General features: G+C 54.5%; 1 protein-coding gene across 1 annotated transcript; it reads right to left on the minus strand.

The window, feature by feature from the left end:
• Positions 1-24: 24 nt before the first annotated feature.
• Thra (thyroid hormone receptor alpha) lies at positions 25-26,276 on the minus strand. The gene is made up of 9 exons (XM_028889604.2): positions 26,056-26,276; positions 13,695-14,049; positions 10,967-11,034; positions 10,116-10,216; positions 6,782-6,929; positions 6,003-6,208; positions 5,061-5,207; positions 4,349-4,607; positions 25-3,461 (listed from the first exon to the last, which is right to left on the minus strand). The coding sequence occupies exons 2-9, from the start codon at positions 13,745-13,747 to the stop codon at positions 3,211-3,213; spliced, it is 1,233 nt and encodes a 410-aa protein (XP_028745437.1). The 5' UTR covers positions 13,748-14,049; positions 26,056-26,276; the 3' UTR covers positions 25-3,210.

Below are 26,276 nucleotides of genomic sequence, written 5' to 3' on the forward strand. Positions count from 1 at the left end.
CTAAGGGGGGGGTGCCCACGGGGGTTATTTTCATCATATATTTATTACATAAATATGTAGTAAAATAGACGAGCAACAATTACCATAAAAATATCTTTCTTTAAAATCCTGACCCAAAACACAATGGGGTGAAAAATCGCACATAACAGACATACTGATTGTCAACTGTAGGGCAGGAGTAGGAGCCCCTCAAGTCACCCCTACCGGTCCCACCCGTCCCTGGGGAAGGGACCTATCTCCTTCCCTGTTTTCTAGCCATAAACCCCCTCCCCCCACCCCAGCACCAGCTTCTCATACATTCAGTAGCGCCTCTGGGTAGTGTCCCCCCTCCTCCACCCAGGAGTTCCTAGGGCAGGAAGTACATTTCCCCCTAGTGGACGGTGTCTGTGTCACACCCCCTGCCCTGCCCTCTCCCAGCCCTGCAGACCCACCCCCCGGGGAAGGGGTAGGGGCTCCTCCTCCCCCACCCTCCCCAAGTCTGAGCAGGGAGGAGGCTGGATGAGGTATGTGTGTTATAAGTGATGGGAGGGGGGAATACTGAGATGGAGAGGCAGTGGTAGGGGCAGGTAGTGGTCATGGCTCTGGCACCCCTTTGTCCTGGCCTGGCCCCCCCAACCTTCTCCCATCAATACTGCACCCGCTGCCCCACCCGGCCTGCCCTAGTGCCCCGGGCCAACACTGGGGGAAGGCATGCTAAGCACCCATGCCAAGTCCATCCCCCCATTAGCACCAATGGCCCCCAGGAGAGGGCCCTGTCCCCCACTTCCACAGCAGGGACTGGGACAGCTGCCTCTCTAGAGCAGGTGCGTGGCACTCCTGAGTCTCTCTGGCTCCTTCCCACAACGTGTATTCACTCACACATTCACACACAGGAACACACACATACACGCCACGTCACTGAGGGGGAGGGGAAGGGCTGCGGGGAAGGGGCTCACAGCTCATATGATTCGGGGGAGGGGAGGGGATTCCCAAGTGCCTGTAAGAGGCCATGCCCATGGCTGAGACTGGGAATGGACAGGGCAGAGGGGAGCCGGGGAAGGAGGGGGACAGCAGGCAAGGTCAGGAACCCCACTGGGCCCCCAGGTTATGGGGGAAGGTGTGAGAAGGTTTCCCCACGGGACTGGAGGAATACGGAAGTCAGTACCCCAGGAGAGAGAAAGAAGGTAGAGACAGAGGACACAGGTGGCCCGGAGGCCCCAAGGGGTGGGGCAGGCACATGCACAGGTGACAGGAGGTGGCCCCCCCAGGCCCTCTGCCCAGTTGGAACACCTGGACAGTGGCGGCGGGGGACACTGCCCTGGGGACAGTGAAGCACTGCCTTCCTCTGCGTGTGTGTGTGTGTGTGTGTGTGTGTGTGTGTGTGTGTGTGTGTGTAGGGGCTGTGGCAGGCTGAGGGTCAGAGTGGGGTGGCAGGTTCCCCACCGCTTAAGACATTTTTGCCCCAATAGTGCAAAGCGCAGGAAGCCCTGGCACCCCGCCCCCGCCCCCCCTGCCCCATTCCCCATGGCTTCCGGGGGGCATCTATGTCCACCCATCCATCCCTGCCGACATGCAGCCCTGAGCCCAGGGCCACTGGTCTGCTCTGTTTCTCCCTCTCCTCCCTACCCTCCCACTCGGGGGGAGGGCCGCCTCCTCCCTCCCTCTCTGCAGAGGCGCGGGCTGCGTGTAGTCAAAGAGAGGAGGAGGGGGAGGGGGAGGGGGAGGGAGGACTCGGAGGGCAGCTCACCCAAGTGCAGACCAACAGAGCACTCCTCACCAGTGGGTGGGAGCTGGCTCAAGCCAAAGTCCCTGAATTAGAAAAGGAGAGGGGAGAAGGGTCCCAGGGGCGGAGGGGTGGCTGGCCTAAAGAGCAAGCGAGCGTCAAAGAAAACAGGAGGAGTGTGCCAACTGCCTCCTCCCCGGGGCCCCTAAGTGCCACTGACAGAAACACTCCCACTGCATGCCAACCTGCCCTACGTCTGGGTTAGTGCATCAAGTGGGAGTCAGTAAGAAGGGCAAAGGGAGCCCAGAACACGGACAGGAAACAAGAGTCCCACAGGGGCGGGGCTTCTGGGAGACACACACGTCCACCCCACCCCCCATGCAGCAGCATCTGGACTGTAGCTAATACTGCAGGATATGAGGAGGGAAGGAGCCCGGGCCGCAGTTTTTTCCTGTGTGGGGGTGCCAAGGTATAGGAGGAGGGGGAACAGGAGGCCCCTGGGGCTGGGCACTTGAAAGGGGGAGCTGTGTGGGCAACAGGGCAGGCTGGTGAGGGGCCAGCTGGCATCCAGCGTGAGAGGTAGATGGAACTCAGCGGGCACGAGTGGCAGAGAGCAGAGGAAGGACTGGGGTGCGGTGCCAAAGGGGCACGGGGGGAGGGGCAAGGCAAGGGGGGGCGCCAGGACCCTGTTGTGTTAGGGCTCACAGCTCTAGTCAGCAGCCCTACCCTTGTAGGTCTGCTGGGGGCGTTTCTCTCTGGGGGTCAGAAGGGCAGTTCTCAAAGTGCATGGGGGTGGGAAGGGGGGGGTCCTTCCCCTTGGACCAGCCTCAGCTAATAACTTAATATCATCTCTCTCTCTCTCTCTCTCTCTAACGCTCTCTCTTTTTTTTTTTTGTTTTTGTTTGTTTTTTGTTTTTTTTTGTTTTGTTTTTTGTCTGTCTGGGTTTTCTTCATTTATAGTCTCCCCTTACTTGCTTTCCAAAGTGCAGTTAGGATGACTACCATGTTTAGCCTCCAGGGGAGGCGCTAAGCCAAGCCAAGCTGTCCTTTACAGCCAGGACCCAGGTTTTTGGGGAAGTAGAGACCTGTGGCCTGAAGGGGAATCTAGGCCAAGGAACTTGGCAGGGCTCTCCTGTGTGTCTAGGGGTGAGTGAGGGCATCTGCCCCTATTCCTCATTCCTCCTGACCCTACAATCAGGATGGCTTGCCCCTCTTAGTTCTTCCTCCCTTTCCCTACTTTCTTAGAGGTTGGGGGTTCCCGGGAACTCTAGGACTTAGGTCCCAGCCTCCCATACTGTCTTTCATAGCAAGTTCATCTGTTGCCCTGTGTGAGGGCTGGAGGTTCTGAGGGGACTGGGCAGTGCAGGGGTATATGGGAGCTGCATCTATCCAAGGATGGGAGGAAGGAGAGAAGAGGTGGGGGGGGGTTCTCCCTCAGCCCCCAGCTCTGTCCCTTCTCTCCAGGCTCCTCCCCACCAGCTCCGCACACCCTCTGGCCGCCTGAGGCTTTAGACTTCCTGATCCTCAAAGACCTCCAGGAAGAGAGGGGGAAAGAGTTCGGTGGGGCACTCGACTTTCATGTGGAGGAAGCGGCTGGCGTGGCAGGCCCCGATCATGCGGAGGTCAGTCACCTTCATCAGCAGCTTGGGCCAGAAGTGTGGAATGTTGTGTTTGCGGTGGTTGACGTAGTGCTCAAAGGCCAGCAGGTACGCCTCCTGACTCTTCTCAATCTTGTCCACACACAGCAGGCCGGAGCGGTCTGCAGGGAGGAGGGAAGGAGTGCTGAGGGCTGAGAGAAGCACAGGAGGAAACATTCGGGAGGGCATGGAGGGACACCGAGGCAGAGAGCCCGGGAGAGACCAGGGGAAGAAAATAGCACTGAGAGGCTGGGTAGTGGTGGTGCACACCTTTAATCCCAGTGCTCAGGAGGCAGACACAGGCAGATCTCTCTAAGTTCGAGGCTTGCCTGGTCCACAGAGGGAGTTCTAGGACAGCCAGAACTACAAAAGCCTGTCTCAAAAAAACCAAAACAAGCCGGGCGGTGGTGGCGCACGCCTTTAATCCCAGCACTCGGGAGGCAGAGCCAGGCGGATCTGTGTGAGTTCGAGGCCAGCCTGGGCTACCAAGTGAGTTCCAGAAAGGCGCAAAGCTACACAGAGAAACCCTGTCTCGAAAAACCAAAAAAAAAAAAAAAAAAAAAAAAAAAAAAAAAAAAAAACAAAGAAAAAAAAGCACCGAGGGACATGGGTAGGAGCAGCACCCTAACAGGACTGGGGGACTGGGGCTCAGGGAGACGCATGGAGAGCCAGGGGATAATAAGGAGGAGAAACAGAGAGATGTCATTAAGAGAGGAAAGCTGGAGACAGAGGAGGAACAGAGGCAGAGGGAAGGTTGGGGGTCAAAGGCAATAAATAGTCTGGAGACCAAACGTGAGGGGAAAAAAATTCATTAAAAAATAAAATAATAAGAGCACGGTCGAGGGGACAGAGGATGGACAGGGTTACAGAGAAGGAGCGGGGAGTGAAATCACAGTGCCTAGGAAAGACTAACTTAAGGAAGCGGGCAAGCGGGAAGCCTAGGGTGGAGATACACGCCAGAGCCCCTGAGAGCTTCTGGGACCTCTCAGCCACACGCGGGGCAAGATACCTGTTGACATTAGCAGCACAGCCTGAAGCAGGGCCACCTCCGTGTCGTCCAGGTTAAAGGCAGAGAGTGACTTGCCCAGTTCAAAGATGGCGTCAGAGACTACACCCAGGCCGCCATTCTTGAGCTGCTCCCGCTTAACCGCCATCTCCCCACTCAGCGTCAGGGTATCGCTCTCAGGGTCATAGCGGACAGCTGCCCGCAGGGACATGATCTCCATGCAGCACCCCTTCAGGAGGATGATCTGGTCTTCGCAAGGCAGCTGTGGAACAGCAGGACCACAGACCACTCAGTACGTCCTCCCCACGCCCCGCGATCTCCGCTACCTCTTTGCTGGGCCACGCCCACCTACGCACTACGGCACTGGAGCCTCACAGTTATGCCCAAGAGTGAGGTTCCCCTCATTCTTCCAGGCCTCTTCCAAAAAGCACAGGGCACTTAGGTAACTTGGCCAAGGTCCCACAGCTGGTGAAGCAGCCTATTTCCAGTTAGTGCTATGCAGAATGAAGAGATGAGTCATGCTGCCTGGAGGTACAATGGTCACTCTGGGAGTGTGTGTGTGTGTGTGTGTGTGTGTGTGTGTGTGTGTGTGTGTGTGTACAAGTGCTAAATATCTGTTGGTCTACAAGAATCACTCCCTCGGAACATCGGAGGAGTACCCAGTGAGGCTGTGTGACCCAATGGGGAGTGACCCTAGGTACCATTTGCTACTCACCTCGGAGAACATGGGCAGTTTTTTGGCAAAGTCCACCACACGGGTGATGGCCGGGGTGATGATCTTGGTAAACTCGCTGAAGGCCTCTAGGTCTACCTTGTCTCCATCCGGCATGGAGACAATGGGTGACTGGCCAATGTCATCCGGCTGGAGGGAGAGAGGAGGGTCAGCTGGGGCTGCAGACCCCTGGCAACCACTCACTGAGACTCCCTGCCCACCAGGGGGAGCTCCAAGGCAGCTTGGGGGAGAAGTCCCAGACCTGACTGTTCCAGCCTCAAGGTTTCAACTTTGGGAGAGGCCAGGGAGAGCATTTGAAATTTGCTAATACTGAGAGTAGTGAGAATAGTAGTTAATAAATTGCACTAAAAAACGCAGCCATAGTGATTGGAAACATGACACTTGGCTGTAGGCTGGCCACCTGTTCTACACAGCTCCTTTCGGTCCTTACCCCAAGTCTGTATGGAAGGCAGAGTCACCAGCACTTCAGAGACAGAAGCCTAGCACGGCTAATTAGGATGAGCAGTCACACGACCAGTCCATTACAAAAACATCTGCCTGGCACTGGGGAAATTCTCTTAGTGCATTTTCCATTCCCTGGCACACTCTATCAGGGAGCCAGGCCCCAGTGGTCCATCTCCTTCCAATCTGACCACCCACTTGGCAGTCAGTTCTGTGAGGGTTCAACACAACACCTGGATCCCTGCAGCTGCCCCCAAATACTGTTATGTTGACTATGTCCTCAGTCGCTGTGGGGACTGCCTTGGAATTCAGAGGAAGAGAAGGCCTGGTTCTCACAGAGCATCCCACTGGATGGAACAGACAGGCTCCAGAAAGCAAAGGCATGCGTATACAGGTCCAGAGCACCAGCTTTGGGCTGGGTTAAATCAAGAAGGGTTCCAGGCGAAGCAAGCCTTTGCGCTCTCAACGGGCATGCTTTCTTACCAGGAATTTTCGCCTCTGCTTCCAATGGCTGCCCTGGGCATTGGTGCTGCGGTGGGCCTCCGTGGCAACGTGGATCAGATCCCACTCTTCAGGAGTGGGCTCTGGTCGCTGCTGTAGAGATCGGATCATCTCTTCCTTTCGCCTCCGCTCCCGGTTCTGCTCGATCAGCTTGCGTTTGGCCACCCGCTTCGAATCGTCTAGAACCACTGTTGACAGGCAAAAGACATTTTGTATGGCAACCTCCCCCCGCCCCGCCCCCCACATGATGCTCAGAAATTTCTCGTCCTGGTACAAAGGTTAAGTGACTTCCCAAATCGCTTAGTAACAGGGTGGCACAATAAGAGCCATGTTTAATCACTGAGACCACGTCAACTCTAGGCAGGCTGGCCCGAGGAATAATGTTCCGGTTTGAGCTGTGGCGACCTGATCTAACTGATCCTGCTACCTAATCCACAGTTGAGGAAAGGGCCCCTCCTCATTTAGATGTGCCTTCCTGGGGTGCAGGAACCCTGCTAGGTTGGGGACACACAACACCCAAGTTTTTACTCAACAACTCCCTCCCTAAGGTCCTCTAAGGGCAAGAAGCATCAAGCCTACCCAGGAATTCCATTTCCTTTGGGATGAGGGCACCCGATCCCAGATCTGAGATCAAGACTTTACAACCAGCCTGACCTGACCAGGACCACTCTGCCCTGAAGGGACCCAGGAAGGAATCTGCCACCCTTGCACTCAGCCCCACCACAGCTGCCTGACTCCACTGCCCCATGGGTGCCTCTTACAGTCCATGGCCATGCCCACGGCGATGCACTTCTTAAAGCGGCAGAGCTGGCACTGATTCCGGGTGATCTTGTCAATGACGCAGCAGCTGTCATATTTGCAGGAATAGGTGGGATGGAGGTTCTTCTGGATTGTGCGGCGAAAGAAGCCCTAGGGTGGGGGGCACAGGGAGCAGGCTTTCACCCTTATGACTTCCTCTCCTGAGCCGACCACAGAGTTCACCAAGTAGGGGCGGGGCAAAGGAAGCAAGTGTCGCCTGGGACCCACATGTCACTGTAGGCCCAGGATTGCTGGATCCTACCCAGCCGAAGGATCTGAGAAACACATGCCCTTAGCACCAGGCTGCCGAGGGATGAGGGGCGTCTGTGGCGGCAGAACAGTGAGTGTCGTTGGCGGCATTGGGCCTTGGGCTGGTGTGGGTGCTCTAAGGGCCTTGGAAATCTACTTTAAATAATTTTTAAGACAGAGTCTCAGGTAGCCTAGGCTGGTCTCAAACTCACTATGTGGCCATGCATGACCTTGAACTTCTGGCCTCTGGAGAGCTAGGATTACAGGCATGTGCCATCACAGCTGGTTTATGTGGTGCTAGGATGGAACCCAGGGATTTTGCATAGTAAGCAAGCACTCAACCAAAAGAGTTACATTGCCAGCCCTAGAAAGTCTAATTAATATCTTGCCTGGCTTGCTGAATGACTAAAAGCAATGCTGACCCCCCAAAGCATCCCCATATTATTTTGCCTATTATCTGTGTAGACAGGATTTATAAAATAGGAAGGTCAATATTCAAGAACATGCACTGAGTGCGAACATTAATAGCTTGTAAATTTTTAAAAATGTGTCGCTCTAGTCTTTGTTTTAAAGGAGAAACCTGGGGCGGGCGTTGGTGGCGCACGCCTTTAATCCCAGCACTTGGGAGGCAGAGGCAGGCGGATCTCTGTGAGTTTGAGGCCAGCCTGGGCTACCAAGTGAGTTCCAGGAAAGGCGCAAAGCTACACAGAGAAACCCTGTCTCGAAAAAACAAAAAAAAAACAAAAAAAAAAAAAAAAAAAAAAAGGAGAACCCTGAAGAATCGGGAGGACAGCAACATGAAGTGTCGGTTCCTGCTGCTCTCGCTGTGTCACCTGCTCACTATGTGACCTGCACTTGGCATGTGTCTTCCATGCATGTTACTTTTAACCTCGAGGCCAGAACTGGGCCTTCTCTGGAAGACATTAAGGTCTGAGAGTCCAGACCTAGAGTGAATTAAAATTACCGCACCAAGATACAGACTCCTGGGCCTCATTCTAGACCTACAAAACCAAACTCTAGAAGTGGAGACAGGGCACCTCTGTCTTTGGGGGATGTTCCCCTGGGACTCAGATGTCCCTGGAGCTGAGGACCCTTGCTCTTGACTTTGTTGCTACTATTATTTCCAGGAACACTGCTTTGAAACTTGGAATCTCAACTGGTTTTGGTTTGGCTGACAGTAAGAGAGAGAAACTTCAAGCTTCTGCACTGTGTATGTATACCTTTGTGTGTTAGTTTGAGAGAGGGTCTTGTTTTGTTTTTCAAGACAGGGTTTCTCTGTGTAGCTCTGGCTATCCTGGAACTCACTCTGTAGGCCAGGTTGGCCTCAAACTCAGAGATCCACCTGCCTCTGTCTCCCAAGTGCTGGGATTAAAGGCATGAACCACCACCACCACCACCACCACCACCACCACCCAGCTTGAGAGAGGGTCTTATGCAGCCCAGGCTAGCCTCAAACTCACTATTTGGCTAAGGATGACCTTGAACTTGACCCTTTTACTTCTGTCTTCTGAATATGGGACTGTAGGCATGCACCACCATGCCTGGTCTCACTTACTTCTAAATGATCTCTTTCTGGAAAGACCTGCATTTGCAGATGTGGTGGTCCTGGAAAAGCCATACAGGTTGAAACTGGTTGAATTTAATAGGCTTTTCCAAGTCTGTGGCCTTTGACCCTCTGCTAGAAAGAACATTTGGTCATCTTTTCTTCTATGTCCCCATCATGACCCTTCAGCATGGGTTCTCACCTTTTCAAGTACATTGGGATCACCCGGGACACTTGTTAAAAGCAGATTCCTGGACTCCGCCACAGTAAGGTTTGGACTAAGTAGGAGGCGTACGTAGCCTGGGAATCTGCATTACAGCTAGTGCTGTAGGTCACCGGGGAATCATACTGTCCTCCCCACCCCCACCCCCACCCCCGTGTGTGTGTGTGTGTGTGTGTGTGTGTGTGTGTGTGTGTGTGTGTGTGTGTACGTGTGGTGGACAGAGGTCAGCATCTAGTGTGCTCTTCAATCACTCCTCACCCTTTTGGTCTCATGTTGGATTTGACCCAGGGTCTCACTATGGAGTTCACTGACCAGCTAGACTGGCTAGCCAGCAGGCCCCAAAGATCTCCCTGCCCTTGCCTCACAGTTTTGGAGTACAGACAGATAAGCTGCCATCCCTGGCTTTTTATGTGGGAGCTGGGGATCTGAACCCACGCCCTCATGCTTGTGCGGCAAGCGCTTTTCCCACAGGGCCATCTCGCCAAACCTCTCTGAGCCAGATTTTGAAAGACACTGACTCCTGTTTGCAGATTGCTTCTTGGGTAGACTGCAAGCAGCTTGAGGGGAGGACACATACTGCACCCCTCATGCTTTTTGTTTTTGTTTTAGACACAGGGTCTCACTGTGTAGCCCTGGCTGGTCTGGTATTCACTAGGCAGATCAGGCTGGCTTCAACTCACAGGCATCAGGTAGCTTGTGCCTCCAGGGCTCTGGGGTTACCGGCATGCACTACTGTGCTACAAATTCTTTTTTTGAGACAAGGTCTTCCTATATAGCTGAGGCTGGCCTAGAACCTAATAGATATCTCCCAAGGTGGCCTTGAATTCATGATCTTCATGCCTCAGTTTCCCACGTGCTGGAATTACAGGTGTGCACTACCACTCTTGGCTTCTCACCCCTTATTCCTAATACATTGCAAGGGTGGATGATGCTTGGCCTTTAGTAAATGTTTGTATGTGCTTGGCGTTATTTTAAAGACTATCACAGTCCTAATCCTTACGTCTGCCATACTCTTTTCCATCCTTCTGCAGTTATTTAAAGTAGCGCCAGGTAAATTATCTAATCTAATTTGCTTATTAACTCTATGACACAGGTAGCATAATTTCCCCCATTTTATAAATGAAGAAACTGAGGCTCAGAGAGGTCAGGCAAATGGCACGTGAGAAGATTATGAAGGCACAAATGAATAAATGAGAAGAAAACGATAGAACTGTCATGCCGGGTGTGGAGACTCAAAGGGGTTCGGGCTTTGGGGAAGGGACAGGAGACGGCTCGTCCATACCTTGCAGCCCTCACAAGTGATACAGCGGTAGTGATAACCGGTTGCCTTGTCCCCACACACGACACACTGCTCGTCTTTGTCCAGGTAACTAGGGATATACCCTGGGAAGGGGGAAAGGGTGGAGGCAGTGGGCATGGTGTGGAGAGCCCGGTAGAGGCGCTCCTAGACGGTGCCCACCCGACTCTGCCCCTCTCATTCTTCTCCTAGCTCAGCTTCACTGAAAGGTTCTGTATCTCAAAGTAGAAAGAAGTCCCGGGACGCGTAGAGGGGGTGAGGGGATTCCCATCCTTTTCCCTTCAAATATATGGAACCTTCATTCTTCTGACTGCCCATTCAGTGGCCCTCCCCCACCCCCTCCTTCCATGTCTTTATTTATTCTTAAGGCTGGGTCTTACTATGTTGCCCAGGCTGGTTTTGAACCCTGGGTTCAGGTAATCCTTCAATGTCAGTATCCTAAAGGGCTATAACTGCAGGTAGGTGCTTTTACACTTGGCCTGGCTAGGGCTTTTTTTTTTTTTTTTTTTTAATGGTATACCTAAGTGACAGAATAGCACAGGGAATTGGGAGAAGAAGCACCCCACCTTAGGAGAACAGACACCCTGAGGCTGGTGGATCCTTCAATGAGGAGGTTCTGGGAGGGAGAAAGAGGCCCCTTCCTGACCTAATTCCTCCTTAAAGGCCAAGATATGTTTTAAATCACCAGTCTCACCCCCATACAAATCCCACCCGTGTGCTGTAGGCTGTCCCCTCTCGAGACACAGGAGCTCCAGGCCCAGTCTTGGAGGAGCCCAGTGTGCTTGCTCTGTAGGGGTGAGGTGGGGAGAGGGGCATGCATGCACAGCTAGGCTCACCTGACATGCTGGTTTTCAGGGAACATTGGCCGTTCTTTCTTTTTCGCTTTCCATCTGGTGACCTGGTGCTGCAGGGGGGCAAAGTAGGAAGAATCACAAAGCGACCTTTGGCCAGTCCCTTCTCACCTAAGTGGCTTCCCAAAACCCCCACGCCTGGCTCCCCCCCACACGCCTGGCTCCCCCCCCCACGCCTGGCTCCCTCCCACGCCTGGCTCCCCCCCACGCCTGGCTCCCCGGCCATGCCTGGCTCCCCCCACGCCTGGCTCCCTCCGTCCCCCTCCCACCTCTACATCAGCTAACAAAGCTGAAAAGGTCTAGCTATCTGGTAGCTGCATGGGAGAGATAAGGGGCTTGCATGGGACCAAAACCATGTGTAGGGCCCCAACACATTCACAAAGACAAGTACTGCTACGAGACTCCAAGATACATACACGTCTCACATGTAAGCATTGTTCCAAAGTCCCCCAACACACACACACACACACACACACACACACACACACACATACACATTTCACCCACAATCTATAGAACATCCACATAGTTAAGCCTTCAGTGTATGCCAAATATGCTGAAATGCTCCTTGGAATATTCTTAAAGCTATGTAACCTTTAGAATGTGTATGATATATATATATATGCAATATGACACCTACGCATGTGAATAACTATGCAGCCTTCAGTATAAACCCAAGTATGGTAATACGCTTTAGGGTCTACAAATTCGTGCAATTTTCAGGGCATTCTCAAATGTATTAAAAAACGACTTCTAGGATGTGTCCATGTGTTATAGAAACCCCCTGGTCAGGCACCCATTAGTGCCACCCTCCCTCCTGTGTGAACATGTTGCTTAATTTCTAGGTCATGCACACATGCTAAATAAGCCATGCTGACTGAAAATATTAGGGTCACCCTGTTCATGGCCTCCATATAACAAATGTTATATGGAAACTTAAGGTGCCATTTGCGCACTGTGGCACCAAGCACTGGAACCGGCCAGGAAAAGGACTCTGAGCTGCCCCATGCAAGGTATTATTAGCAACTGTCAGCCACAGCACATATATGTTGCCAGGTTTTCCACATATGTGTTACGTAACCTCAGCACATGCAGGTTACATAAGCCTCTACGCATGCAAGGATTGTATAACCTTCCACACCCACCCTGCGTGTGACATGTTGCAGAACCCCTCCTCTTACAGCCTGGTGCAGCTCCCAACACACTGACACAGTGACCTTGGACAGGGTCATGGTCACAGACAGCCTTGTGCTTTCACACACCCTGGGGATTACCCCTGTCTGGTTTCTACAAGACTGGAAGGTCAGGCTTGCCTCCAGCCTTCTGTGTGTGTGTGTGTGTGTGTGTGTGTGTGTGTGTGTGTGTGTGTGTGTGTGTGCGCGTGCGCGCGCACGCGCGCGCGAGTGCAGGCGAACTCAGGCCGCCTAGGTCCCAGCTGAACAGAAGGCTTCAGATATCACCAGGCTCAGAGCCTCTGGGTGCAGTTCCACACACAGCCACGAGGTGGTACATATCCATGGGGGAGGGGAGCGGGAGGAGAAGAGGTGTCTCAATTCTGAGGGACTAGGAACCTTAATACATGTCTACCTTTATCCAAGACCTTAGAGCAGGCTCCCCCCCACCCCCCGCCCTGCCGGAAGCCTTGGCAGGGAAATACTGGAGATGCAAGGGATCGCTACATGGTGACAGTCTGTCTCAGAGTCTAAGCATGGGACTTTGGGGAAGGGGCTTACCCAGTGCCCTACCTACAGGATCACAAACTCCATCCACTACTTCTGCCCCTCCAAAGAACCAGTCTTGAACACAAGGGCTTTGCCTGGCCAAACTTCCGGCCTTCTGGCTCAGGACCTGATCTCCTAGACAACTGCTAGCTACACTGCTCCCCAGAGTGCCCCTCCCCCACCATTCCCCTGGCCATAGGCACAGGCTGTACCCAGCTCCTGGGACTCCATGCCAAATGGGACAGAGCTCTGTGCCACTTGGAGCGGCCCGAGAAGGCAGGGACCCTCTGAACTGATCTAGGGCAGGCAGATGGGAGGCAGCCCTTCCCTAGTTGTGTGTACAGGGTGACGCCTCATCCATGTGTAAGTACAACCTTCATAGTTGATGCACACTTCCACTTCCTGGGAGGAGTACCATGTCAGTGCCCGCCTTTGATCATGAGCAAGGGAGAGTGGGGGGTGGGGTGGTGAAAGGAGGGGGTTGCCAATAGATTCCAAAAAGAAGTGTGGGCTCTGACCAAGAGTTGTTGGTGCCTGTACCCAGAAATGTCATGTTATGCGCACCACAGCTTGTGGACGAGCATGCTTGTTTGTGGTCAGATGGTCAGATGGTGAATGATTGGTAGAAGAAGAAAATGGTAAGGCCGCAGGGATCACACACGCTCAAGTGAGGGGAACAATGGGAGAGGGGACGAGGGGGGGGCATTTGAGACTGCCCAGCACTACCAAGGAAGGGGCCACAAGTCTGTGGCCTGTGATGACTCTGTTTCCTATCACGTTCCCCTTCGAAGTAAGCATCTCTCAAGCTTAGTGCCTAATTCTCTGAGACACAGGAACATGCCCTCAGCCCCTGGACCAAGGCAGCAGGGCCGGCAGGCTTCCTGTCCGTCTTCAGGGCTACTTCAAAGAGACCAGCTCTCTTACGCCCCGAGAGCTATCCATGTCTGTTGCTAGGAGTAGGTACTACCAAGCTTGCCAGACCCAGTCATTACCTGTTCTCCTCTGGGTCCGACCCACACTCCACCTTGCTTGGCTTCTGTTCCATTCACTTCAATTCCATCCAGGATGCCCTCCAGCACGCCAAGAGACCGGGGTGGGCACACTGCCCCCCCCACGCGCCCACAGGCCACCCACCCCCCACCACCCAGGCCCTAGGGCACAGCACCCATGGTACCCCGTCTCAGTACTCAGCCTTTCACACCATGCCCTGCGCCCCGAAGGGGTGAGGGCGGGTGGTGGGAGGGGCCGGGGAGCGGCAGGTGGGAGAGCTAGGGGCAAGCTGGGTTGGTGAATGGTACTGGGTTAGGGGCTGGGAGGTCTTCAGAGGCTTGTCCTGCCGGGAGATATCTGTGGAGAGAGGAGAGAGGCAAGGGTAAGAAGGTGCCATGGGGGTGGGTCAGTGAGCAAGAGTTAGTGGAAATGTTTAGTAGCTTCCTGGGGCCTGTAGCAAAATGGCAGTGGGCATGGCGGGAAGGTACAGGAACAGGACCAGAATAACCTTCTGTCACAGGTACAGTTGGAGAGCTAAACACAGGCCCCAGACACAGGGAGGGAGGAGGGGGAGAATGAGGTCATCTTTGCAGCAGGTAACTAGTCTCAAATACTCACATTCAAACAGACGCCTGGCCTTTTATGAGCACCTATTAAATATTAGCTATTGTTACCACCCTTTACCCAAGATTTTTTTTTTTAGGATTTATCAGTGTTATAAGGCAAGAGGGGATCAGAGATAAGTAGTCTGAAGCACAGGCACGGGGCGGGGGTCCCCCCACAAAGGCAGGGTGGGGCAGAGGGATAGCATATAGGGATTAGGAATGTCCTAGGGCCTTGTGTATGCTGAGCCAGTAACTCTAGCGCTGGCTTATGTTCCCAGCCCACACTTTTTTTTTTTTCCCTGAGACAGGGTTTCTCTTTGTAGTTTTGGTTCCTGTCCTGGATCTCACTCTGTAGCCCAGGCTGGCCTCAAACTCACAGAGATCCGCCTGGCTCTGCCTCCCGAGTGCTGGGATTAAAGAAGAGAGAGACAACAAAAACAAAGGAGAACGGACTCTCTCTGCTTCCAGTGCATGAGCGAAACTCCAACTCTTGCCCCTCACGGATATTCTTTTTCTTTTTCTGAGACCAGAACTCACTACGTACACCAGGCTGTCTTAGAACTTGCAGAAATCCATCTACCTCTGCTTCTGGACTGCTGGGAGTCAGGGTATGCCCTACCATGCCTGGCCCCTTTAAGGGTTTCTAAATCCCTCACACCAAGTCCCAAACCCCAGTGTCCAGTGTAAGGATGAGAATTAGCTGATTTAGCTGACTGGCTGCCATCCATCAGGACGGCAAAGGAAGGAAGCGAACATGTGTTGGTGTCCACTGAACAGATAGGATGCGCCTTAGGAAGGGGGCTCGAGAACTTTGCAGATGGAAGAGGCCGGCGTGTATGTCATCCTAGCACTTGGGAACCAGAGGCAGGAGAATTAGAAATTCAAGGTTGGCCGGGTGGTGGTGGTGGCGGCGGCGGCGGCGGCGGCGGGCGCATGCCTTTAATTCTAGCACTCAAGAGGCAGAGGCAGGTGGATCTTTGTGAGTTTGAGAGGCCAGCCTGGTCTACAGAGTGAGTTTCAGGAAGTTCCAGGATAGCCAGGGCTACACATAGAAAAATTCTGTCTCAAAAAAAAAAAAAAAAGAAAAAAGAAAGAAAAAACTAAAGAAAGAAAAAAAGAAAAGAAGTTCAAGGTTATCTTTAGTCACAGAGTGAGTTTAAGACCAGTCTGTGCTAGAGACCCTGTCTTAAAAAAATAAAATAAAATTTCCCAGATGGAGCCAGGTTTGATGATGTATGCCTATAGTTCAAGTACTCAGGAGGCTGAGGCAGGAGGATTGTCACAAATCTAAGGAAAGTCTGGGCTATACAGTGAACTCTATATCAAAAACAAAAGAGCATAACATTAAAAGATAAAATAAAATGAAATGAACTTTCCAGGTGGGGAAAACCAAGTCTCAGAAAGCTTGGTGAGTCCCTCAAGTTCATGCAGCTAGGAAGCTGGTGGCTCAGGGGTCCCAGTGTCACAGCCTGGCTCTGTGCCAGCCTTACTCTGCTACTGGGAGGGAAGAGAGTGCCAGACCGGCCTTCCACCCCCAGTTCCTCGGAGCTGCCCGCTGCGCCCCTGGCTGCAGGCCGCCGGTGTCCCGTCTGCATGCACAAGCAGGTGTGGGCAAATGGGAGGGGCAAAGGCTGCAGCTCCCCACGGACGACTCCATCATGTGGTGGCGGGCGGCTGCAGCAGAGACCTTGCTTAGGCCCCCTGCTCCACCCCCACGAGCTGATAAGGAGTCAGGGCGAGAGGAGGGGGCAGAGATAAAGCAGGGCACTGGGCAGGGGCAGGGCAGCAGGACCGGGCCTCCGGACTCATGCAAGCCCCTGGGGTGGGAAAAATAGGAGTTATACAGAAAAGGGGCTCCGTCTGTCTCTGACACCCCCAGGCCAGGACTGGGCAGTGGGGGCTGGACAGGAGTCTGGGGGGGCAGTGAGTGGGGAGACTTAGCCCAGGGAGCCATCAAGAAAGTAGGTCAAGTTTTTCTTGGCTTGTGGAGAAATTCCTGTTATAAATTTATAATGGCGTAGCCAGCCCTAAGGGGTGGAGGTGGGGGAGGAGGAGAAGTGGGTGGGGATGCCCAGGGCTGGCCACTGGGGCCTACTGCTCTCTTAGCGAGAATAGGGGGGCGACAGTGAGGAGGAGCGTGATGAGGACAGGACAATAGAGACCATTCTGTCCCCACTGCTGGCTGTGCCCAGCAAGGCTTCAGTCAGTCAGTCTGTCTGTCTGTCGGTCTGAATCTCTCTTTCTCTTTCTTTCTGTCTCTCTTTGGGTCTGGGTGTCTCCCTCCCCGACCCCCCCCATACCCCGTCCCCCCCCCCACCGCCCCGACTAGGCCTCGGTGCTTGGCACACCCTGGCTGTGGTGTTGCCCCCGCCTGTCTCCTGCCCGCCTGGCACGCTGCCACCACTTGTTTACAGAAGCTGGAAAAATCCACTCGCCAGCCGGAGGCCCAAGCGCCCCCAGGGAAGGGAGGAGGCAGACCCAGGAGTGGGCAAGCCGAGAGGGGCAGCCCTGGGGAACGGGCCTTGGGGGCAGGCAAAGAAGGCCAGGGTGTGTAGGAATGGGTATTAGCAGCTGTGGGCGGGGCCTGGCAGGGAACCTCAGCAGGAGCCAGTGGCATGGGAAGCTCCTGCCTCAGGCCAGAGCTCTGGAGGTGCCCTTCCCCCCAGCATCCCACCACTACCAGTTGCTACAAGGCAGACGTGGGGCAGTGCCAATCTAAGCTATCCTGTTTATTTCCCCTCTCTCCTCCCTGGCCCAGCCTTAACTCCAAATGTGTCTGGGCACTGCCAAAGGCTTGCACGTGCCCACAGCGGGAGGGGCATGGTCCTTGTCTGCCTTACCTCTGTGCTGGGCTGAATGTGCCCAGGTGCCAGGTGGTGTAGCCCAAGTTACGGTTATCCCCTGGCCGTGGAAGAGGGTCAAGGTGCTAGCCTCACTTCTTAGAGCATTTTTGCCTGGCGCCTAGTGAGAGTCTGGAGCCCCTGGGGACACCTGAAAACCTCTCCAAGGACGTATATGGGCCTACACAGAGCCCAGGCAGAGGCCCAGCATGCAGGAAGGCACAAACCATGTGAGCCCATGTCAGCTCCAGGCAGGAAAAGGTCAGTGGGGAAGGGGTATTACGTCAAGGATAACCAGCCTGAAGGGCAGCCTCTCTCCTCTCCCCGGAGCCGACTTAATAGTCCCCAGCTCCTTCCTAGCTCAGCCTTTGCGGCCGGGAAGGGGGCTCGGACCCAAAGGGACAAAAGAGGGTGGAGCTGTGGGGTCCAGGCTCTCCTTTGGACGGCGGGACGGCAAGGCCCACCTGTCCAACGGCCTGGCCACCCACTCCTTTGTCAGACGAGAGCTGCTGGGTGCCAGCATGGGCAAGCTGCCCATCGAGGGGGAAGCATTTCATTAAGCTTAAGTGATTCTGCAATGGGGGACAGGGACAAGAAGCCGATGCGGCATCCATGGGCACCATGCCAGGTTCCCACTGCCGCCTGTCCCACGCCGCAGTTCTGTGGATCCCTGGGATATGCCCAAACGACTCCTGAGGCTGCCAGCGGCGACCCTGCCCCTAACCATCTAGTAGCAAGTAGTGTGCACGCTTCCGAGGCTCTGCACTGGGCTGTGGCTCTACCTTTCTGGGGCCCCTGAACTTTGTCCTTAAATGCTTTGAAGAAAGCCTAGCCATCCTTCACACACACACACACACACACACACACACACACACACACACACACACAAACTGGGGAGCTGTAAAGAGGGGAGAAAAAGGAGGAAGAGACAGGTAAAGGGAATGATGGGAAAAGAGGGAAAGAAAAATACAGAGGGAAGGACAAAGAGATGAGGTAGAGATGTGGGCAGAGCTAGGGGTGTCAAGGAAGTGGGGGGAAAGGAAGAAGGGAGCGATGGGAAAGAGGATGGGAGAGGAAGGGTGAGATGGGAAGGGCAGATAAAGGAAGGCGAGGCAGATGAAAGAGAGGGACAAAGGGAGAGAGGGAAGTAACAAAGCAAGATGGGTGGGGGGTGCTTCTGCCCTGCCTAAGTCCCACCCCATGGAGGCTGGGGGAGGGGGAGTCGAAATGGTTTCCACGGTGACAGCTGGTTCTTGGTGGCCTGGCATGTGGGCTATTAATAGTGCTGTGGGTAGGTTCACACCTCCCTCTCCCCTTCCCCTCTGCTTGCTACTAGGATGGGGGGAAGAGTCCCCCACCCCGACTCCCAGTCATCCTGCATAGATGTCCTGATGCCACACTATGGAAACATCAAGGGTAATGTAGAGAGGCCAGGGCAGCGACTGTAGCCCAAACACACACACGGGCATGCACAGGCAAACAGGCATCTGTGTGCAGGCGTGCCCGGTGCCAACGTGGGTTCCCACAAGTAGCACCGAGACCTAACAGTGGCTAGGTAGGGGGCATCTATGGAGATGGGGTAGCAACACATGTTTGTTTCGGGACAGAAGCCTCCCCCAGGACTTGGACTTCTCCCTCCTTCCCCAGACCCATACCCTGTTCTGCTCTCAGGTATGGATTGGGCAGGATTGCCCCACCCAATTCTCTGCTATCCCAGTGCCAGGAAAGAGAGAAGGCGGGAAGGCAGGGACTATTTGGCAGGTGTGATGTGGCAGAGAAGTACACACACACACAGACTTAGGTGCAGTTTATAGGGGTGGGGGTGGGGACCGGGAGGCGCAGCACCTCTGGGGTGGGATCTTGCTTGAGCACTCTGGAACTTAAGAGCAGTGACCCAGAAGTCAGATTTCCTAGCTATGGTAGGCCTTAAAACCAGGGAATGGGAGATTCGGTGGGGGATGTGCACTACAGGGAGACTCTTTGCTTAAACAAAGGATCCTCCCTGTCCGCCCCCCCCCCAACCACCACAAAGACTATAACAGGAAATCCCCCCCTGCAGGTCAAAGACAGAAAGACATAAACAGTAGCCCTGTCTTGGGCCACATGCCCAGTATTAACATCAAAGACTGTGTTCCCAACCCACTCCCCCCTAGCCTTACCCACCTGCTTCTTCTTCTCCCTTCCCCTAGTCCAGGCTAATTCCATAAAGCATCAAGGGGGCTACGTCTGGAGGTCACCTCCCTGGTCATGCCCAGCCTCCACACTTAGTGATGGATGGCTGTCCACCCAACCCTCAGAAAATTTCAGGTCCCCTTTCCCGATTCCCTTCAGAAAAACCAGCAAGAAATCTAAGTCGCCAAGAAGTCAGGCGCATCCCCCCCCCCTCAAAAAAACAAAAAACCTGGGCATAGTGCATTCTCCCCACCCCACCCCCAGCCGACGGGGTAATTGGAGCTGGGAGCTGGGGCAGCTGAATGCTGGAGGCATGAATGTCATGGGGCCAAGGCACTGGCACCAGATGGCATCATGGGCACAAGGCTAGGGGGTACCCCCTCTGCACTCCCCTCTTTCTAAGGCAGGAGTTGCTTGCCAGCCACAGGAAGCATCACCTGGGAAGGGAAGGAATGGTGTAGGGGAAAGAAAGACAGGATGTTCTCCCAGGCACCCCAGGGAGGCAAGAGCTAGCCCCCACCCAGTCAGAACTGGCAGAGGCAGAGGGAGGGAGGCCGAGGAGGAGCTGGAGAGGAGAGAGAGGGAGAGAAAGGGGGGGGGGGGAGAATAGAAAAGGAAGGAAGGAGAGAATGGAATTGGAGAGATTAAGAGTGTGAGTGTGTGTGTGTGTGTGTGTGTGTGTGTGCGCGCATGAAAGAGAGAGAGAGAGAGAGAGAGAGAGAGAGAGAGAGAGAGAGAGAGAGAGAGAGAGAGAACAGAGCAAATGCAGCTGAGTCTCAGGCACACACATGGACACGTGCAGACTCACACATTCATCCCGCATGCGCAGAACTACAGGGCTCCAGAACCCGTTCCAGGAGATATTCAGAGCCCTACCCAGCCCACACATGCACAAAACACTCTCACATGGATGCATGCACAACACACCCACTCACTGATGTGTATGAAAATGCTGATAGTTACCAAAGCTTGTCCCCTCCTCCTCCTCCTCCTCCCCATGCCTGGTAAAAGAGAAAATGAAACAGGCAGCCAGGGCTTCAGAGCCAGGAGCCCATCTCTTCTTTACAAGAGAAAGGGGAGGAGGAGGAAGAGAACGTGGGCGGCCGCTTTGCCCACACCACCACCACTCTGTGCCACTGCTGAGTGGGTGTGGCTGTGCCTCTGGCGCTAACCTGTGAACCCTAACTCCCTCTCTCCAGGGCAATGCCCACCTCCAAAGCAAAGGAGCAGGGCAGTATTTCCGGGTACAATAATATCCATTTTGTCTCCCTGTCTACCTGTGAACTTCTGACCCCTCTGAACAAACAGGAAGGCGGTCCCCACTGGTACCCCGTCTCTTGCCTGTCAGGCAAAAGAACAGGACACGTGTGCCGCTGCACGAGAGAGCCACGGATGTCTCGGTGAGAGACGGAACTGTCTCTGGTTCCTGGTGGCACGTGCATCCTCAGGCTGGTATGTGCCAGCCTGGGGAGGAGAGAGGAAGCCACAGGAACAGCTTACCATGCCAGGCAGTAATACAGACTGAACATGCTACCATCTTGCCTTATGTGTCTTGTCTTTTTCTTTTTTCTTTTCTTTTTTTCTTTTTCTTTCTTTTTCTTTTTTCTTTTTCTTTTTTTTTGCAGTGCTGGGGATCAAACTTAGAACCTCACACATGCAAGTGTCCTCCTACCGAGCCATAGCCCTACGCCCAATGTTATGTTCTTCACCCTTACCCTAAGTGGGTAATATATAATAAAAGGCCAGGCCCCGAGTTATACAACTGGCGAATGGCAAAAACCCAGTCCCCAACTCGCAGCCAGTATTCTTTCCACACACCACACCTGCCTCCCCTCAAGAGGCTCCAAAGTTCCCTAAGCACCTCTGCAGCCATGAGAACTGGAATTGAGACGGTCTCTCACACCAAAGGCTCCAAGTCCCTCCACTAACCGACAGGACACGACACGACACGACCCATTCATTGTCCTTACTTCACCTTGAAGAGCAGGGGCTGAAGAAATGGGGCTTGTGGGAAAGAGGATCCTGATTCTTAGAGTCCCTGCCAAGTAAGGGACACCAAGGCAGACCCAGGACCTCCAGGTGCTATGTGCTGGCCCTTCCTTAGCACGTGGGCACCGTGTGCCGGGGGAATCTGGCATCTGTGAGCCAGGACTAGGTCCTGGTAGGTAGCGGGGGTGATGGTACCCTAAGCAGGAGGAAGGGCGCTGGCTCCTTTCCGGGTTCCTAGGCTTGTGGAGATGACCCTGCTTTTGTTCACGCGTGTGCTCTCCCTCTCTTTCTCTCTGTCCCTCTCATTGCCAACACTCAGACTTGTTCCAGGAGAGCCGTGGTGACACCCAGGCATTCACGCACATGTGCCATTAGCTGAGGAGGTGTGTCCCAGGCTGAGATGCCAAGGACTCCTTTTAAATTAAAAGGTGAGGGTCAGAAGAGGAGGGGCAGAGAGGTCTGCTGTGGGCTCGTAGTTCTTGTTAGGAAAAAAAAACCTGTGAGCCAGAGATGTTATGTGTGAACGGTGAGGTGGGTGGACATACATTGCTCCCCACTCACTTCCATTCCCATTCCTGTACTGGTTGGGAGACCCAAATCTCTACTACACTCCTACCAGACATCCTAGGGTCTCCAGACATGAACTAGGTGCATTTTGGGGGAGGAGTTGAGCTGGTCTCACTATGTGTCCAAGGCTGGCTTTGAACTCCTGGTCTTCCTTCCTCCGGCTTTCCAGCCACTGCTAGAAGACCAGGCTTGTGCCATTCACTATATCTCACTATGAACTGGGCACTTTTCTTTTCTCCCCCGCCAACCTCCCTCCCCCTGGAGCTAAAGACCAAACTCAGGGCCTTGCGATTGCTAGGCAAGCGCTCTACCACTGAGCTAAACCCCCAGCCCCGAACTGGGCACTTTCAAAGCGTTGTATATGTGTCTATCTCGTTGAGGCGAGGTCTCACATAGCTCAGGCTGGCCTCTTTCGACTCTCTATGTGGATGAGCCTGACCTTGATCCTCCTGCCTCAGCCTCCCAAGCAGTTAATATATTTTAACAACTATAAATGTCAAAGCTAGATGAGATAGATATCATCATCTCCAGTTTCTAGATAAGGCAAGAAGCCTTCTCAAGGTCACACAACTCGCAGGAGGCATTTAGGAGTCAAACCTAGACAGCTGAACTCCAAAGCAAACAACAAAAGCCCGCTTTTTTTTTTTTTTTTTTTTTTTTTTTAATTTTTTGTCTTTCTTTTGACATTACCAGCCCAACCCAGCACCCCCCCTCCCATGCTAAACCCCACCCCCCAAAAGCCCGCTTTTAACCACAACAACCTAAGACCTGCAATATGACTTGATAGAATAAGGATACCCTGTTCTTTCATCTGGCTATGTATCCCCCGTGACAAACCTCAGTTTATCTTTCTGTTGAAGTCTATGAGTACTCTATGATGGACTCGTTACTAATATGTTCTCATCCAAGCAGGCCAAGGCTAGAGGGAGCCTAGCGAGGCATGTTTGTCCACCGCCCGCCCCCCCCCGCCCCCGAGGGTTTGGATCTCCTGTGCCAGTGGCCCCTGTTCAAATTCCCTCCTTGAAAAAGCCACCCTTTCTGTTCTCACACGTGGGGTTCTAGCACCCCCTGAAACTGGCACAGCTGTACCCTCAGAACCAATCCTGAAGCCGGGCAAGGAAGACACAGCTGTTGGGACATCTCTGAGGTGGGTCTCAGCTGCCAGGGGTGTGAAGAAAGGCCATCATGAATCCTAATGTGGACCCAACTGGGTCCTGCCAACTCCTGACACTGTGCAAGGTGGGGGGGTGGGCATGGTTTTCCCGCCTGGGCCAGTTAGGGGAGGAGCCTCCTGACTGCCTCCTCAGAGGGTTGCAGCCTGAACCTAAAGTGTTCCCACTGAACTGGTGGTGTTCCCTGGCTGGGCCTGCCAGCTTGAGGGGTCAGCACAGGCAGCAAAGCCTACTCCCCTCCCTTTCCCCATTCCCAGCCCCCGAAACTTGCTGGCCAGCCACAGCTGCAGCATCAAGGAAGCGCAGGATGTCCTGAGCCAGCGGAGCACCCCCACCCCCCACCCCAACCTCCTGCTGACCCCAGAGGCAGGCTGGGCGGGCCAGAGGGCCCGAATTTGAGCATTAACAACTGGAAAAGTATGAAGAATGTTCCTGCCAGCTCTGAGAAAAGAGGCCGTGGCAGAAACGGAGACGAGCACAGGACAAGAGAGAGAGAGAGAGAGAGCTACAGACTGGCAGAGACACAAGAAGAGAGTCAGACACCCCAAGACAGCAACAGAAATACAGACAGAGTTAGAGAGAGATTCCAAGTCAAAAATACACCTCACTCACGCAGACACTCGCCAGCATACGGCCTCCCAAGGAAAGCTTCCAAGTTTGGACAGGAGGGCCAGAGGTGAGAAAAGGGGCAGATTCACAGTGGGAGGCAGGCACTCAGCGGGGGACAGCGGGCAAGGCCCAGCCAAACAGCCCCTAGCAGGGGCAGCTAGGTCCCCACTGGCTTAGAGGCTAGGGAAGAGAGAGAGAGCCAGAGAGCCACTCCCAACTCTTCCCCAGACACCCCTCCCCCAGCAGCCAGGACAATCCCAGCTGCTGGAAGTCACTGGACACTGCTGCAGGCCCATGACTCGGCCCTCTGGAACCCCCTTGCCCCCACTTTGCTCTTGTTTCTCGGTCTCTCTAAAGGGGGGGGGGAGCCCATTGCTACACAGTGGCTGAGCCTGGAAGATAGAAAGAAGCCAGAGGGAATAGTCTGTGATTGTGTGCATTTAAGTGCATCCCTGCCCCAGCTACATTGTGTCTATCTGCAGGGGTTATCTGGACACTGCCAGCTGGGAGCTGGGACTGCAGACCGGAGCCCTGTGCATGGCCCCTGCACCTGTGAGACTGAGGTGCAAAGCAGTGCACCTGTGCCTGGAGTTCCCACAGTCAATCAATTAACAAGTGTTTACAGAGCACACACTGTGCTAGGCTCTGGGTGGGATCCAGGGCTCTTCTAGAGATTCTCCCATGTCTCAAGGAGCTTGCCATCTAGTAACTGGGTGGTATGGCAACCGACAGTAATGAGACTATATTATCAGGAATGCATGCTTTGCACCATTATGCAGAAAAGTCTTTTCATACAGATGAATTTGATTTTCTCGGTAGTAGAGGTTTTATTGTCTACAGAACCTCAGCTCCACAGAAGAATCCAGGAAAATACTTGTTGCTAAGTTGTGTACACATGTATTGATGTGTAGCTGTGGTTTTTTTTTTTTTTTTTTTTTTTTTTTGTTTGGCTGAGTGAGTGACTGTCATGGCAAGCAATGACGACTACATGACTGGGCACATGTGAGCGCATGTGTGCTTGTGAGTGACAGGGTCTTTTGTAATTGTGTGGCTGTGGGCAATTGCTGTGTGTGCACATGCACGCATGCATGCATGCACGCATGAGATAGTGACAGCGACTCCCCCTTGCCCCTGTGTGTGACAGCATCTCCCTGTGACCCTGTGCGTGGGTATGTGCACAGGCCTTCTCTCTGCTCACGGTCTCCCGTGGGTGTGTCCAACCCCTCTGAGCTCCACCGAGCAGCGGCAGCCTGCCTCTTCCCTTGTCCCCATGTGGGTGTGTCCAGAAGCTCCTGTCCTTGAATCTGCCTGGGTGTCCCTGGGTGTGCATGTGGCTGTCTGTGTGGGCATATCTGTGTCTGCATGTCACCTTTGCCTCCCCCTTCATCTTGGACAATGGCCCCCTTCATCCCCTCCCCCTCCTGGGTCCAGAGCCAGCATTCAGGGGCAGGCTCCCATATCCCTGGCTTTCCTTCTGTGTGCCCCCCCTTCGGTCCCTGAAATGGGTGGCTCTCTCCATTGCTTTTGACATCTTCCCAGGCCTTCCTTTCACACTGGACAAGGGAGGGCCCTAGACAGAAAAGGGGCACCAGAGACACGTTGCAAAGGGAGGGAAACATGGGAAGCATGCACGCGAGCACACACACACACACACACACACACACACACACACACACACACACCCCGACACGCACACGCACACACACAAAACATGAGCCCATTCCTTCCTCTCTTCCCCACCACCGGCCAGCAATTCTCCTAATCATCCAGGGACCATCGAGTACACCCCCACTACTACACGTTCACATTCCCCCCCACCCCACCCCACCCGCCGCGTTTTTGCAATTAGGAGTGTTGCAACCAGAAAGCCATGCTCAACTGGGAAGGCAGGGAGGGGAGGGGGGCTCACTCTCCCCCAGCCCATGCAAGCCCCCCCACCCTGCCGCACCCACATTGCCCTCCGAAGCTGGAGGCGGCTTTGCAAAGGCCATTCGGCCTCCTTGCCTGGGGGGTTGGGGGGGGACACGACAGGCTTCTGGCACACCGTAAACAAACCGCGGCGCGGCGGGCGGGGGAGCCTCGGCAGGCAGCGGGGCCCAGCCCGGGAATGCGCAGCAGACCGGCCGGACAGAGGCCGGGCGGGCCCTCGAAGGGGAGGCCCAGACGCCATCTCCGCGGGCGAACCCCGGGGCCCACCGACCACTGAACAGCACCTCCCTTCCCCAGGGCGTAAACGGCTGGCTCTCGGGCTGTGACAGGGTCACCCGGGCGCCCGGAAAGGCAGAGGTCGGCGGCGGGAACCCCCTGGGCGCCCCCAGCCCGCCTACGAGCTGGCCAGAGACCCGCGGCTTTGCATAATCAATCGCGATGCATTTGCATATTAATGCCCCCTCGCTCCCTCCTCCTTACCTTGGCTTGGCGCGCTGAACCGAGTTGGGCAACGACGCGGGGGTCTCAGCGCCCCGTGCGGGGGGCGTCCATGGGGGGCCGGTGGGGCCCGGGCCGCCCGCCTCCAGCGCCGGGGTGTGAGTGCGAGTGAGCGCGGGGGGGCGGGGGGCGAGTGTGGCGGCCCCGCGGCTCCTCCGGCAGAGGCGGCGGCCGCTCTGGCTCCTCCCTCCCCGCCCCGCTCC

This window comes from Peromyscus leucopus, chromosome 8b, assembly GCF_004664715.2.
Source record: "Peromyscus leucopus breed LL Stock chromosome 8b, UCI_PerLeu_2.1, whole genome shotgun sequence".
Taxonomy (NCBI): Eukaryota; Metazoa; Chordata; class Mammalia; order Rodentia; family Cricetidae; genus Peromyscus; species Peromyscus leucopus.

Bases quoted from the DNA above. Each gene is read 5' to 3' on its own strand.
- Thra (XM_028889604.2), bottom strand. From the start codon at position 13,747: ATGGAACAGAAGCCAAGCAAGGTGGAGTGTGGGTCGGACCCAGAGGAG. The intron at 10,217-10,966 runs GTGAGCCTAGCT...CCCCCTTCCCAG, and splicing joins CCTGAAAACCAGCATGTCAG to GGTATATCCCTAGTTACCTG. The intron at 6,209-6,781 runs GTAAGAGGCACC...GCCTGTCAACAG, and splicing joins CGTGGGCATGGCCATGGACT to TGGTTCTAGACGATTCGAAG.